The sequence below is a fragment of the Nematostella vectensis genome, chromosome 3, assembly GCF_932526225.1.
Source record: "Nematostella vectensis chromosome 3, jaNemVect1.1, whole genome shotgun sequence".
Lineage (NCBI taxonomy): Eukaryota > Metazoa > Cnidaria > Anthozoa > Actiniaria > Edwardsiidae > Nematostella > Nematostella vectensis.
In genome coordinates, this window is record NC_064036.1 from 4861721 (window position 1) to 4877613 (window position 15893).

The window sequence follows — 15893 nt, forward strand, 5'->3', positions numbered from 1 at the left end:
TACTCCAGAATCCTTTTCGGCACAAGGCGTGTAATAATGGCGGAACACTTCCCCATAAATGTACAAATATCCAAGGCAAAACCCAACAAAAGCAACACATAAAAAGCCTTTAGTGACACAGCACGATAAAAGGATAGTCAAGTAAAGAATCTTTTGACTCAGGGGATATATTAGGGTATTTTTAGTTGTTAAATTCTTCGTTTCTTTGGCTGGGCGTTAGTTGCTCCAACAGTCATCCGACTTAAAACTGCACAGGTATGACAAATGTTTGGTGCTTTAGTGGCATCTATTAGTCTTTATATGTTTCCAGAACCGTTTGTTATTCTGTTTCATTAATTCTTTGTCGTTACTCTTTGTTTGAGCTGTGGGTATTTCGATGTATTTCTCGGATAATGAAGAAGATGCCATCTCTTCATATGGTCGCGTCGTTTTTTGAACCCCTAAACTTCTCTATAGTAATTTTAAATAATATAGAGCCGTAGAATTAGTTCATTAGTGCACGGCAGGTCCTTGATAATTATTTCAAGTATAAGTATTGTAAAAAAAGCTAACAAAATCTGAGGTCTGTCCTGTAATTTGGCAGGGTTATAATGTCGGCCAAAGTGTTGTAATACTTGGGAAATCTGGGTTAAATTACGCTTGCATGTCGCTATTCATCACCACCGGTTTGCGGTTGTAATATGTTTTGCATTTTTGTTTTCATTTTGTTGGCGACACTACTGTGATTGTGTTTCACATATCACACTTGACATTTAAAAAGCAGTTTTCAATTATCCAACATCAAATCCCACCTCCAGTTTAAAATCGTTATTTGTGTTAGGGGTAAACATAAATCAATACAGTGTATATTTGGAGGCATGTCTATCTAAATACACTTGCCTCTTCTCCATATGCCCTGTATAAGAACCCCAAGTTTTGAAACAAGTTCTTAACATTCCATCTAGATCAACTCTGCATTGAGAAACCTGATAATATAAAGTAACAAAATGTAATGCAAGTCCTTGCTTGCAAATACTATATCACGGTGTGATTATACACCATAATACCATTAGTATGTGTACAGTAGTACTCTTCTAAATTGCCTTTCTATCATCATCCTTGGCCCTCCTTTTCTCTAAGCAAAATTATGATTATGATGTGTTCTTGTTTAGGTTTAGCTTTTGTCTAGACTAGCAACAGTGTTTATTATTGTGTGATTTGTCCTGGTTGCACAATTATGCTAGTTATAGGTTTTTTTATGGAAATTCTGCTTTGCAAAACTTTATATATAGCATAGGTATATTTTGAGCAAACAGTATACAAGTATACAAAACAGTATACAACAGAGAGCCAAGGCTTAAATATAAATGTTTGGGTGCCTTTATGGTGGTTAACATATCTGCAATGGTCTAGATCCCTGGGCCCCATATGATGGTTACTTCAGAGAATTTTAGCTTTGTATTGGATCCCTTAAATTATTGCAATTATGATATACTTTCCAAGTTCACCAAACAAAAACTGTGTTATAGAGAAAGTAGTTTGTGTTCTTATAACCATAGAAATAATAATGCAGTGATAGACAGGACCACTAGCTCAATGTCCTTATCCAAAAGACTAGGTATTCACAGTCCCCAATGTAAAGCCAGCATTTTGCACCTTTAAAAAAATCCCAAGCTAAACTGACTTGAGTTCAAACCCTGGCTTTAGATGCAAAGCTCATACTGTATGTACCTCTGAGCTGTTGCCATTCTCAGTAGCAATCAAGTAAATGCTCTGTGTTAGGGCCAGGCAACCTAATGGCTAGTGCATGCTGGTATGTCAAAAAGGCCTTTGTTAATTCTAGAAATTTGATTGGCCAAATCAAACGATTATAGCATAAGATTGTTATAGTGTGAATTATTTTGTACACAGCTTTTCAGGTAAATTCTGTGTTGGGAGCCTTGTAAATATAAGACAACTAATAGCCATTGCTCTTGCTTCTTCTGGTTGGTTCACCACGGAATAACACCTGTTTCACACAATTTCTCAAAAATGTAATTTGTAAAAGCCGTAATTCCTAAGTGAATCCAAGCAAATTTGTTTTCTTTCTTTTTTTTCTTACAGTTAAACTCTTGTATTCCGAAAAGTAAACAATACCAACCAAGTGGCCAAGTGAAAAAGTTTTGCATGACTTACTGATATTGATTTTTTTAGTGAGGGATTTGTAGATTTTTCTTGATGATGTTGATATTGGGATTTATGGTTTCCTACCTTTTTTTTTCCAGGATTTTCCAAAGACCCTCAGAGAAGCAAAATGGGGAATGTGTTTGCCAAGTTGTTTGGGAGCAAAGAGATGCGCATTCTAATGTTAGGATTAGATGCTGCTGGAAAAACCAGTATCCTTATCAATCTATCCCTCATTGATTAAGCCTTTTGTCAAAACAACTGATAACAATCTCCCAAAAGCTTACATCTCCCTGACTGTTATCTTTTACTCGTGATTATCATTAACCACAATTGTTGGGGAAAAATGGAATTGATGGTAAAATTAAACTTGATATTCCTGTAAATGGTTCAAATTGCAATCTTGTTGTTCCCTCCATCGAAAATGACACCACTTACAGAATCCAGTTTGTCCCTCCTGTTGTTCTTCTAATGGAAGCATTGTCATTCTTGCAATTCAAATAGATTGAAAAAAAGCAAAGGATTCTGGTTGATGTGGTAATAAAATTACAGTATGGTAACTAAAAATGTTTTTTAGTATTTCTGTTTGTTCCCCTGTTTTGTACAATTTGTACGTTTTTCCCATACACATTAAACATCCAAAAAGCTATTCTAAACTTTACTAGTTGCCTTCTTGACTCTTTTACCAGCTATATTATATAAATTGAAGCTTGGTCAGTCAGTCACAACCATACCTACTGTAGGATTCAATGTAGAAACTGTTACATACAAGAAAGTAAAGTTTAATGTATGGGTAAGTGGATTTAGCTCATGTAGTCTATCCTTATTGTAGTAGATATCATGCCTAATTATTTGACAATACCTGCCTACAATAGGATTCTATGTAGAAACTGTAACATTGAAGAAAATGCTTTTATGGAATGTGTGGGTATAAGTCTATTTATTTCAAATAGACTATACTCTTTCTTATACTAACAGTTCTAGTAACTGGACAGATTTAGATTTTGACAGACTTTTGTTTCACTTTTCACAAGTCTCTTTTTAGCCTCAGTAAGACTTATATTATGTGTATTACCAAAATAAACAATCATGTTGGATTCTCATTGTAGCCTTGGTTAATCCTCTAGCAGCGGGTCTTTAACTTTGGCTCACTGGAATTTTTGTGTTGACATTCTTTAGCCCGTTAGCCTTTAACGATGCCGTAGACCCAATAGCTTTATTTCCGGTGAAATTTTTTTATTATGCCAGTCGATGACAATAGGCACACTCTAGATGTTAGCGGAAAAAAAAACACCAAAAGGTAATTATACTCCGCCAGATATTCAAGAAAAACCGAATTCGAAAGAGTTTTGCGTTATTCTCGAAGGCATCAATAATCTCATAATCCTGTTTACTTAGCTCAAAGTCCTGCGATCAACATCCGGGGAACCTAGTTTTACAGCTTTTTCCTCTAATTAGCATACAAGCGCATATTATTATCAACATTCCTTCAGCACGTTTTACCCGAGATTTATCCATATTTAAATCAACGTTATAAGCATTTACACTACATTTTGCATAGTTGTAAACTGTGCCAAGATTAAGTAAGAATCCTTGGCTTCCTTCGAAGAAGACTAAGCGAAAAAGAACAACCAAAACAGAGAGTTGTCTCCGTTTGCGGTCTTTTTAACTTTTTCACGCTCTTCTTTTCTTCGATACAAACTCGCTTCGGTCTAGGCATCTACCTTCACTTGCATGACTAGCGCTATGACATTTGAGTGCCTTGAGGTTTCCCCGCTGCGTGTCGAGCATGCAATGTGATTGGTTGCCATTCGCTGCTCTATGTGCTCTTCGTCTGTCATTGCTGTCACGCTATATCTCGCAATCAAATTTCAACCCAACTTACTCTAAATATGTGAATTAAAGGTACACTTCTAACCGCCCGATTCCTGTGCAACCGTGTATAACCAATAGCTTTTATCGCTACGGATTTAATTAGCGCGTTTTAGCCAAAAAAGCAAAATTATTCCACGCTTACTTTGACCCTTGATTGTTAATCAACGAGGCTGTGTGTGACGTCAAATGTAGACAAGGTTTGTCAGTTCAGGCAAACAAGGCAAACATCCATGATAATTCTTCAAAGTACCCATTTTAAACTTCCACTACCAATATTGTGAACAGCCATTTTCAGTTTTTGTGTCAGCACCCTTTACTCATCATCCAAACTTCCATGACAACAAATAAAGCATGCACACAAAATATGATCCTTGGTATCACTATCAATGTGAGTCCCATCTTGAAATACCAGAAGTGCATTATTATCTCTTCTCTGCATTCCATCTCTTCCATTTTCAATAAAATAGAGTTTCTTTTTGTCTCTCAGGATGTTGGAGGACAAGACAAAATCCGTCCTCTGTGGCGCCATTACTACACCGGTACCCAAGGCCTCATCTTTGTTGTAGATTGTGCAGATAGGGACCGTATTGATGAGGCCAGAACAGAGCTACATAGGATTATTAATGACAGGGAGATGAAGGATTCCATTATTTTAGTTTTTGCAAATAAGCAGGATTTACCTGATGGTGAGTACACCTATTTTAATGTTTTTTTTTTTTACCCATATAATTGTTTTCCCTATCTGTTATGCACTGTTTCATAAGGCCATTGCGAACAAAAACAACATGCATTGGGATAAAAACTGACTTACAGTAGCACCAATTATACCCAAATGACTTGATACAAGGAGTGGTGAATAGGTTTTTCAGATCAGCAGATCTGGGCATGCAGATTACAAATTCAAAGAAAAATAGAGCAGATTCTTAAAACAACAGATCACGGATTCATTGAAATTTAACATTGGATATTCAAGGCCCTAAGAAGTCCATATAAATGGGCAAAGCAATACTATCAGTCCTACAGCGCCTACAAGCATGCAAGTTGTGCATTAGCAGAGCATGGCCAGATAATTCTCTTTTTATTAATTGTTTTTGTATATCATGTGATTTGGAATAAAGCAAAAACTTGGAGCAGATTTCAAGAAAAAAAGAGAGGATCAACAGATTTGAAAACCCTGTCCCTCCCCTATAAAAACCTTTCTAGCTATGGCCTTGCAGACAGACATTTGAATATTAGATGTTAAATTGAGGTTCTAATTTGAATATAAATATCTTCTGTGTCAGCTCTCAAACCTCATGAAATACAAGAAAGGTTGCAACTAACACGGCTTAAAGACCGCAATTGGTATGTCCAGCCCTCGTGTGCGACCACTGGTGATGGCTTATGCGAGGGACTGTCCTGGCTAACAGCAAATCACAAGTCATGATGAGGTGCTAGTTTAGGGGATTGTCCATACAATAGCCAGGGTCTTTATAGATCATCACACTATGTACCACTCTGAGGCCAATACCGACAGCTTACTGTACCCCATCCACCCTACGTATGAAGTCTGTTGGAAGGCTCACATCTGGGGCTATTTGGAAATATTTTGGTTTCAAACATTGGGAATTTTGTGGTGCACAAAAGGTTCTGGGTTCAATGGGTTACAAGCCAACCCAGGACACCCCCTCCCTCCACCTTCTACAGGACTCCCAATGCCTCAGAACAGGCTTTTGCTTAATTACCCCATATGATAGCCATCAAGCAGACTCTGAGTATGGGGCTGACATACTTCTGTTAGGGTAGTAATAGTTTTTTTTTTCAGTCCAAAAAGGATTTTAAACTTTTTTGTAGCACAAAATAATGGCACAGTGATTTACAAATTTTTTCAATGTTTGTGATGTTTTTTTTTCTGTTTTGGTTTATTTTGGAAAATAAAATTAGCTCTGTATCTTGCCTTTTTTATTTGAGACAAACAATGGAAGTCCAATCAATTATTATATCGTATGAATAGTAATGCAATTTTTTATATCTGTAGTAACAAAGTATATTCATTTTGATAGGATTGAGCTTCACAGGGTTAGAATTGTGCTGTCCTCCAAGAATTCGTAGGCAAACAAACCTAGATTGCCCAATTGACTATCATTGTTTTTGTTTTAAATCATAGAAACTTTGTAGAAGGAAATGCAAACGTTATAATGTTGTAATAATTACTACAGACCAACAATAAGAACAGCAATAGTCGGGCTGTTTAATTGACCTATTGAGTCCTTGTGTGTTTTAGTAATTGTGTGGTGTACATAAAAAGACAAAAAGAACAAATTTGCACCCGAGCACACCATTGTTTCATAGATTAACTGCAACATTTCTAATAGAGACCACCTTGTCAAGTCAATGATAACTAATATTTTATAGCTTGAAGTCCTAGCCCATTTAGCTTTATAATGTCTTTGATAACATTATAAATTCTTGCTAATCATAATTCCCTCCATTGGCTCTTTTACTCAATCCGATCTGTAAATACACATAATTGCTAGAGCTCTAACATTACCAAATGTAGTCATAGTTAACTGTGTTGTGGTATAGAATTCCAAGTAGTGTTACCATGGATTAACGTCTCCTATAAGGAGGATTTTAATCACCTGATTTATGTAAAGAGTTTATATAGTACATTTTGGAAATATTAGTTTTAAACTTAGATCAAATAAACGTGGTACTTGCAAAGTCTGACTTCACTGAAATTTATTAAATAAACTCTTTACGCTACATAGGCTGTATGTCATCTTGATTATGGCACTTCACGAGCAGGATAGAACATAGGGGAAATTAAAACTTACAAGTAATTCTGGATCTGACCAAATCTCCTCGCAGCCGCTTTTAGTTTCGGGTCACGCAACAATTTCCTCATGTCGCGTATCAAATTAACGCGAATTTTTGCACAACTTGTGTAAAAACAAATAAAATTAACTCGAATTTGGGCCTAATGTATTTTAATAAACTTAAATAACCCGGATTTTGAAGACATATTTTTCTAGTAATTTGCTGCTTCGGAAATATTCCATTTACGAAATACTACTAATACTACTAAGCTTTTATGGCTAGAGAGAACAACGACCGAATTGAAAAATTTCCTAACGTGACCAAAGAAGACAACTAAACATGTAGAACTATTTATTAATAAACAGAGTATGGTCTTAAAATTCGTTGAATTTTATATTAGATCTTTCATAAAATTCAGTATTAACGTTTTCTAAATTAACGTTTAAATAATGTATTACAAATTAACAATAAGCTTAATTAGTATATAATTAAATAAACGCCAATTTTTCAAATTCGCGTTAATTTAGCGGAACGTTAATTTCCTATAATAAGATACATGTAGAACTTACGGGGTGGGGTGGCTCTACTAAAATTATAGTGTAAATGGGGGCGGGGCATCGCATGGATCCGATGTTATTTATAAACCTGAGAACGTACATTTATCGCGACAACGTTTTTATGCGGCTGAGCAATTTCCCTGTTGGCAAGCAGGTATGGCTAGAAGGTTATGCTACTTCGGCTTGAGAAATTATATTGTTTTTGAGTTCCGTAATTGAGTGCTTCCCTCGAATAAGCGCCTCGACTAAGAGCGAAAATGTGTATGAGACTTTCCCAATAAACGGTAAACTCCGATGGAGGGGGGGGGCTGTGAGTTAGAAGAGAAGGAACAAAAACTAACAGTACTATCCTCCATAGCATTTTATCATTGAAATCTTGTTTTGTTACGGGTGCTGGGAGAATTTTTCCTCCTTGTGCGTTGGGAAAAAGCAATTTTTATGGAGAGATAAATACAAACATATTTAATTTTCATCATTATACTTTCCACCCCTTGTCTGCCATGGCATTTCTGGATTTTGTGTTGAGATTCGTTATCAGAACAGTAGAATTCCAGCTTTCGAGACTTGCCCGATGTAAAGGAAGGCGCGTACCCAGGATTGGCTGAGGGGAGGAGGTGGAAAGAGCATAGTATTTAAGATTCCTTAATAAGAAATTGCCCACTTTTTGGCCGCCAAGGGGGGGGGGGGGGGGGGGGTTGCACGCACCCCTTGTGTTCGCGCCTGAAAGGGATCCTGGATCCGAATTTTGGATCCCTTTACAATGAGCGAGACTAGTGACGGATTTTTGGGAGTATTGAGTATTTGTCTGTGTGGCGCGAAAATAAACGCAGCAATAAAAATCTCTGCAAAGGTGAGTACTTCTAGGTTTGGATCTTGGTGATAAGCATAAATTTCTGGTAGAGAATAGAATGTTGGAATCAAGGGCTTTGACATGATTTTCAATGGGAGTGCCGAAAAGGTCCTTGTAAGACATGCATTATATCTATTGTATTGTATTGTATTGTAAGTCATGCATCATATCTATTGTTTGGCTGGTAGAAAGGGCGGCCGAGCCCCTTGCGCCCTCCCCTGGCTACGCCCCTTTTATTTTGGGGTTCTGGTAAACGAGGGCAAACACCGCAGCGTTCAGAAAAACATGAAAACAGCGTTATCTGGTCTTTTTTCGAAATACCTCAAAAGATACTGTGGCATAAAATGATCGGATACTATGACGTATGTTTATAGTTGCACAAGGTCAAATGTTTAAACGTTTTTTTTATTTAGAATATAAATTCCTTCGTTGTAAAAAAATATACTTCTTGATAGATACTGCTAAACTTAATAACTCGTACCTGTTCGCTTAAAATCAGAAAAATAAATTGCGGTTAAATAGCATCTTGTATGTGTACACTCTTTTTTTGTTTTATATGAAACCTTTTACAAAAGTGTTCAGCCTGAGATTTCAATCAAATTGTAACATGCTAGGAACATGTTCATACAAAAGAAAAACAATATAATACACCAAAAACTGGAATTGGACTCCAAATTGTCGTCTGCCCTTCTTGAGTATGCCCTGAAGAAGTCTTATTAAAGTCGAGTCAAGCCTGTTTCGTGGTTGCCACTCATCAGGAGATTTATTAAGAATATGATGAGTGGGCAACCACGAAACAGGCTTGTAGAGATGAAACGGTAGTTCGCGTGTTTTTTTTCCCTACAAACCAAGATATACCCCGCTCTACACCTATGTATTGAGCACTGTTTTATGAACGCCTGCACTCACTCATTTAAACAGAATAACAAAATTACAAATATGATGAATAAAAAAAAAAAGAATATATATATATATATAATTTTGTTATTCTGTTTAAATGTTATCCTAAGAAGAAATCATAAACTCAAAGATGTGAAAAAGTTGTTTGGAAAGGGCCTGCTTAGATGGACGCTAGTGGGCCGGACAATGGCAACTTTCTATCGTCTTTTCGATGGTTCCAAACATGATCACTGAGCTGTGACGCGCGTATAAATCCCTTACTACAAACAAAACATTTATACGGCTTGTCATCAGTGTGTGTGAGCAAATGCCTTCTCAGCACAAACGATCTCGCAAACGTCTTCCCACAATTTTTACACTCGAACTTTTTTTCCTCGTGAATCAGCATATGCCGTTGCAAACCGCTTCCTTGAGTGAACCGCTTATCACACTTGTCGCATTTGAAGCTCTTTTCACCTTCGTGGGTGAGGCGAATATGTCTTGGAAGACTTTGGGGTTCTTTGAACTTTTTTCCACACAAGGTGCATTTATGTTTGAACTCAGTTGGCGCCTTTTGCCCTCCAATGGTCTCCCCATTTGTGTGTAGTTTTTTAACGTGTCGTTTTAGACTTTCGTGCCTCGTAAAGGTCTCTTGGCAAATGGAGCAATGGTGTCTAGTGTCACTTTTGCCCTTATCCGAATGCCCATGTTCATGGGAACGCTCGTGCCTCCTCATGTGACCAGATTGTTTATACTGTTTCCCACAGGTCGAGCAGACGTACTTCTTGTGACTAATCTCATTGGATTGGATTTGCTTTTTCGTCACGCCCCCTTCACTGACATCATCAATATCGACGTCTTCATCTGACTCGTAGTCGCTTTTCTTTAGATCTCCTAGCACCTCCTGTAGATCAAGCGTGACCTCCTCTTCTTTAATGGTTTTTAACTCTATCAGCTGCGACAGGCCGGTTTCGTGTTTGAGAGTAGCTTTACATGCATAAAAAACTATACTCTCTTCTTTTACTTCTTGCTTTATCTCTAGTATGTTGTTGTTATTCAAGTCAGACTTGCATAGAACAGCATCCTCATTATAATCTTTAGCAGAACGGAGTGCCTCAGGTTTGGAATTCATAATCGGCATCTCCCCATCCCCTTTGCTGACACCATCAATGTCGACTTTTTCCTCGACGCTGTCCTTGAGATCTCCCAAAACAGTCTTTAAATCAAGCGTTGAATCTTCTTCTTTCTTTACAGTTTTCAGCTCTATCAACTGCGGCAGACTGGTTTCTTGCTCTATCCTTGGCATGCTGTTGCTTTCAAATTCAAGCTCGTTTAACACGGCGTCCTCTGCAGCAGAGCAGAATGCCACAGGCTTGAAATTCATAAGCGTTGCTTCAATTTCTTCGCCGGTTTCCTCATCGATGTAGGTATCTCTTGCGTCCAAAACAAGCAACGACATCTCGTCTAGAGTAATATAACGAGTTAAATTTAATCAATTATTATATTGTATACATCTCTTAGTCATAAAACAAAGAATTGTAAAGACATATGCTTTTAACAAAGAGGAAACCCACGAGAAATGCTCTTGGTTAAAATAATTTAAATTGACTCAGAATGGACCGGCAAATGAGCAAATGTTTGTTATGGAATTATGCGTGTATTACTTTGCATACCGATACACACACCTCATCAAGTTTACATCATTGCAAACTCTTGATTTCCTTAATTACTAAGGCTTAGGGAAGCATGATACCTTGATTATCTCAAGTAAGTACTTACAAAGAGTTTAGTGCGTCGTTTGAAGGTTTTAGCGGGTAAAAAGAGAAATCAGAAGCGAGCTTGTCCCGGGCGAATACAGAAACCATTCAAGTGCTGTAACGGAAGTGGCATCACCGTGACAAGAAACATACCACAGGAATCCCATCCGACATATAGTGAAAGTATTCCCCACGCCACCAATAATCCGGGGGATTTGTTGTGTTTAAAATCACTTGTATGAACAGCTTTTTTATTGTTTTCATGCCGCCGATAAATTAGTTTTTATTTTATTTTCGGGGCTGGCGAGCGATACATACGGAGTTCCCCGCGCGATGACCACGGGGAAGGAGGTGCGTGCTCAAATTAGCGCCAGGCAAAAGTTAGCGCCCATCCAAGAAGAGAATTAAATTTGTGCCTCCCCCTAATAATATCAGTGCCTCCCCATGTGCCTAAAAGTATTGCACCTTGGCTCCCCAAAAAAATTTCACGTGCGGTTAGGCGTGATAATATTTTCCAGTACAGCATACCTTTTTCTCCTTGTAAGTCTATTCCCGAGATGGAGAGACGTATGTGTGATGCTTTGCAATTTGCGACAGTAATAAAATATCAAATATAGCAATTTGTGGGGAGCCTAATTATTCAGACACGAATATTGTGGATTGGAATTGCTACGTAACAATTTTAAATACAAATATACGTGCGACTGTGGGGACACGTGCGACCTGATTGCTGGTCCGTCCGTTCCTTAAAAGCATCGTATGACAACCACTGCTACTCTGGGTCTGTATGACCTGGAATTGATTTGCTTGTCTTTGGGGTAAAAAAAACCTGTCTAACTGTGTGGAGAGACGTGTTGACTGGTCATTCAATGCCGAATTTTTCCGTGGATCTGTAATCTGTCACTCTTCAAGGAGTGGACCTTTTACTTTGAGAACACGTAAATGGTCCTGAGGGATTTAGAATAAATTTCTTTCCCTTGTGTGGTTTGAGAGTTATGTTGAGAGGGTGAATTCTGCTGTTTTTTCTTGTTCGGTTTAAAATTTGACTTTAGCAATTATTAAGCTAGCTGAAGGGCTGTGTTGGTGATATCACCCTGGTTGGATGCTTACCTCCAAGACCATTTATCCCTTATGCTGATGCCTGAGTATTGTTTTTATTTTTCATTTATAATTTTTTTCGGGGTTGTTGTACTTCTCACGGCCGGTACAGGCCGGTTTAGGTGTTAATGGGTAATCATTTCGTCAAATATGAACGATCTTACTTCTTTTTCCTTGTACTGTGGCGTCGTAAAGAATACGTTAAGGTATTAAGGATTTTATGCTCATATTTGTATTACAAAGTATAAGTATGAGAAGTTTATAATGCCTACTGCACGAAAACAGGAAAAATGTGCTAGAAGCCACTGCAACTCGGCCCAACAACACCTGTCTCTTTAAGTAGTTATTAGCACAATAATGCGCTATTATTGGTCGAAGGCTTTGTTTCCATGGAGTATGTAGGTAATTTTTATATCTTCATGACCCGAATAACGGCCATTCTGCAGCAAGCTTCGACGACGAGCAGACCATGTCACAGGTGAGGTTTAAAGAATAAGTATTTCATTGAATGTTGAGACACTGAGTTACTTTTCTCTCATTTGGACCGCGATGAAAGCACTAAAAAAGTCGCTTGTCACACGACAAAAAGGCAACTGTTCCAGAAAAGCTTTCGGCCGTCTTCCGAAGGATCTTATCAGAGATAAATGTCCTAGTTAAAGGTTGTGACAGATCCATGATTTCGAAAACAGTAGATAGAAAAAAAAACATTTTTCTCTTTCACGGGACAAATAACTCATTTGGCTTTAGACCACTAGAATGAGGAGATTAACGACTACGCATTTTTACAGCTGTTCGAATCAAAAGATAAGAATAAATAGAGTTTTTTATTTTGTTTTAATTCGGCACGTATTCTTAGCGTAACCTCCAAGGAAAATCCGGTTCGTGCTATATTTCGGAAGTTCGAGAAAGCAAGGGTAAAAATAGGAAGAATTTCATAGCTAGGTACAGCCTCATATCATTCTAGTTTCATTAGACAAGCCTTGCTCAATTACTGCACAGAATCGTTTTAAAGTTGTTGCAATTGTGATTCCCAAAGAAAAATTGGATCCCAACACAGTTAGCAGATAACCATGCGTTTTAAAATAGAACGAGTATCATTAATGATACGGCTCTGCCTGTTTAAAATAAACAAATGCGGATTGAAGGCTAAAGCAAAAGAATTTAACCAATAAACAAGTCATTTGAAAAGTCAAAGTTGAAAGCATGGGCTTACGGATAATTTTACTCCAAAATGATGTCTAACTTCTTGTCAGTGTTGAATAACGCACGTATTCCTACTTAAACTGGTTGTATTTCGCTCTTCCGGTGGTCTCTGTTCCTACTTATTACCTTGTACCACCTTCAAACGACACGCTTTGTAACTGAGTAACCTCCAGCGGCGCGTTTTTGGCCTTGCCATCTATAAAACAACAGGTTAAGGGAAAAAAAGCGCTCTCCACTGTTCTCTGTCTGCTCGTTTTCTTACCCCTGACTCGACAATTTACTAGGGACAGGGATGATGGGTCCCCGGCCTTATCAAAACAAATCTCACCATCAACGCTCCTGCCTGGACACTGCTTTGGACTTGACATCGCACAGAAAATGTACACAAAAGCCTAGCGAGAATCTAGTCGATAAAATGTTCGTTGCTGATATAGCCTGCGTATGCATCGTTTCAAAGATTTTTAGCACGCAGGCTTATTTGCTGACTTTCTCGGAGCTTTCCCGTTGAACTTTATTGAAGGTGAATGAAACATTGAATTTTTAAGGAACTAATAATCTACGACCTGCTGAAAAAAAACAAGGTTAATCTAGGATAGAAAATATTATTTTTGATACGTGGGCCACCTGCAGCTAGAAAACAATTGATTTTCTCAGTTAAAAGTTTATAAGGAATATAATTTTTATAAGGAAATGTTTGCGTCTATTCGATCCCGTTTTGCGTATTTGAAAAAAAACTATCTAATTTTAGTTATGAGAGACTTCTTACTTTCCGGAGGCTAATAAAGCTTTGCGTTGTATAAACACCTGTTTTCGACTCAAAATTTAGTCTTTTTAAAAGACTTCTTCAGGACAGACCCCCCTTATATTTGAGTATAGTCTGCCTTATGGGATATTAAATATACATATATAAATTGCAAGAGAAGAGGAGCAGTGTCACTAGTTGGGCTTCACTTAACATGGAATATACACATGCTTTGTCACAGTGTAGGATGGAAAATGAAAACTGGAATTGGGGGACTAAATTATTATTAATAGCTGCGCATTGCGTTTGCGTCGTTGCTTATAAGGTTTAAATGATATGCGCGCCATGCTATTAAGGTTTAAATGATATGCGCGCCATGCTATTAGGGTTTAAATGATTTTTTAAAATGCCAGGCGGACAGAACCGCAAAAGATTAATTGTTAAAATTTTTCAGGCTGGCCTCGTCTGTCTCTATTAACAGCCTAAGGGCGCGTTTTTTTTACTCGTGATTTCGGAATGAGAATGATTAGAATAGAAAAAGCGCGCGTTCGTTTATCCCGCGTTCCCATTCCGTAATGAAATTAAGGCCATTATTTCACCCATTCTGCTACCTTTAGCAAAATGACTCGAATGCCATTCTGAACATTCTCTACCAACCATTCCCATTCCAGAATGTTAGGAAAAAAAACGCGCCCACTAATGGCGGATTGTTTGAGATCTAGGCTCGATTACTAGGCGGCGCCGATTTTGTAAGCGGTGGAGGATCTTAAATTGGGAACGCCTGAAATACGGCTGGAAACGTCTGGAAATAGAGCCTACTTTAAGATCCACCCACGACAGATCAAAGAAAGTTTTCTTTCAAAACCTTAAATTTGCTATAATGGTTTCGTAAAATTATAAGCATTAATGTGGTTGTCTATGCCTGTAGACCTGGTAAACAGAACCTTTAATGATCAAGCAGACTTTGAGAGTTTGAGCGGAATTCACGTAGTCAATCGAAACACCCGTCCTATGTTTATTCACTGCGCCCTGCATTCTCAAACGAAACAAAAGAGTTTTAATTTTGATGGGCTTTTCTTTTTGGAAATGCATATAATAATGCAATAATAATAGATCAAATTTGTGAGCAAAAAACTATCAGAAACAATTATAAACAGCAGTTAAAAGGTCCTCAGTGGCTATGAATCCACCAACGTCAAGAGCCCTTCTTGGGGCTGACATAAGTATGAAAAACCTCTTGAAAATAATGTTTTTTTGCTTCTGTAATTATAAGGCAAGGACACTAGGGATTCCCAGAAAATCGTGGCGGTGGTAAAAAAAAAGTTAACAAATGTAAAATAGGGGTTTTTAAGATTTCTCGTGGTCTCAGGTTCTAAAACGTTTAAGTGATTTATTTAAAACAAAGAATTTTTAAGTTTTATTTCTCAACTAAGGTTGGACCGTTTTCAATTAGCAGCTCCAGGTTGTTTGATTGTGTTACATACTAAAGAGAAAGGCAATTTGTTTCTTGGACAACACTTTAATTTTCCTTTTTGGAGTCCCTCAAGGATCAGCCCTTGAACTCTTTCGTAATCAATCAAACCTCTTTTCTGGCTGTCGTATATAAGAATAAAATACGACGTGCTATTTTTAAGAAGATGACATTCAATTTGATCTTTTTTGTCGTGTCTCTTTACTTGGAAAGCAAACTTTGTATAACTCACGTTGCTTCTCTTGCTGTCAGATAAAAATGGACCTTTTTAACATAAGTATGTTCCGTACGAATGTGACTGGTGTCAAGCCCGCGTTGAATGACGTGGCGATCAAGATGAGTCTAAATTCCATCCTTATCATCACCACTCTACTCGGCAACGGCAGCATTCTTCTGCTTCTCAAGCGCTTCAGGTAAGAATTAAGGTGGCGTTACACGGGATAACATGCAACAAAAACATCTCGTCATACATTGTATCGTATCCATTCTGACATGCTGCCAATCATGTTACACGGAATAA

General features: G+C 37.7%; 2 protein-coding genes across 2 annotated transcripts; one reads left to right on the forward strand and one right to left on the reverse strand.

Moving 5' to 3' along the window:
* Nucleotides 1-5: 5 nt before the first annotated feature.
* LOC5512638 (ADP-ribosylation factor 6) lies at nt 6-6720 on the forward strand. The gene is made up of 5 exons (XM_032382001.2): nt 6-255; nt 2244-2354; nt 2832-2935; nt 4505-4703; nt 5301-6720. The coding sequence occupies exons 2-5, from the start codon at nt 2273-2275 to the stop codon at nt 5441-5443; spliced, it is 528 nt and encodes a 175-aa protein (XP_032237892.1). The 5' UTR covers nt 6-255; nt 2244-2272; the 3' UTR covers nt 5444-6720.
* Nucleotides 6721-8609: 1889 nt separating this feature from the next.
* LOC5512639 (zinc finger and SCAN domain-containing protein 12) lies at nt 8610-11015 on the reverse strand. The gene is made up of 2 exons (XM_032382002.2): nt 10882-11015; nt 8610-10566 (listed from the first exon to the last, which is right to left on the reverse strand). Exon 2 carries the CDS (start codon nt 10559-10561, stop codon nt 9284-9286), a length of 1278 nt encoding a protein of 425 aa, XP_032237893.2. The 5' UTR covers nt 10562-10566; nt 10882-11015; the 3' UTR covers nt 8610-9283.
* Nucleotides 11016-15893: the final 4878 nt, after the last annotated feature.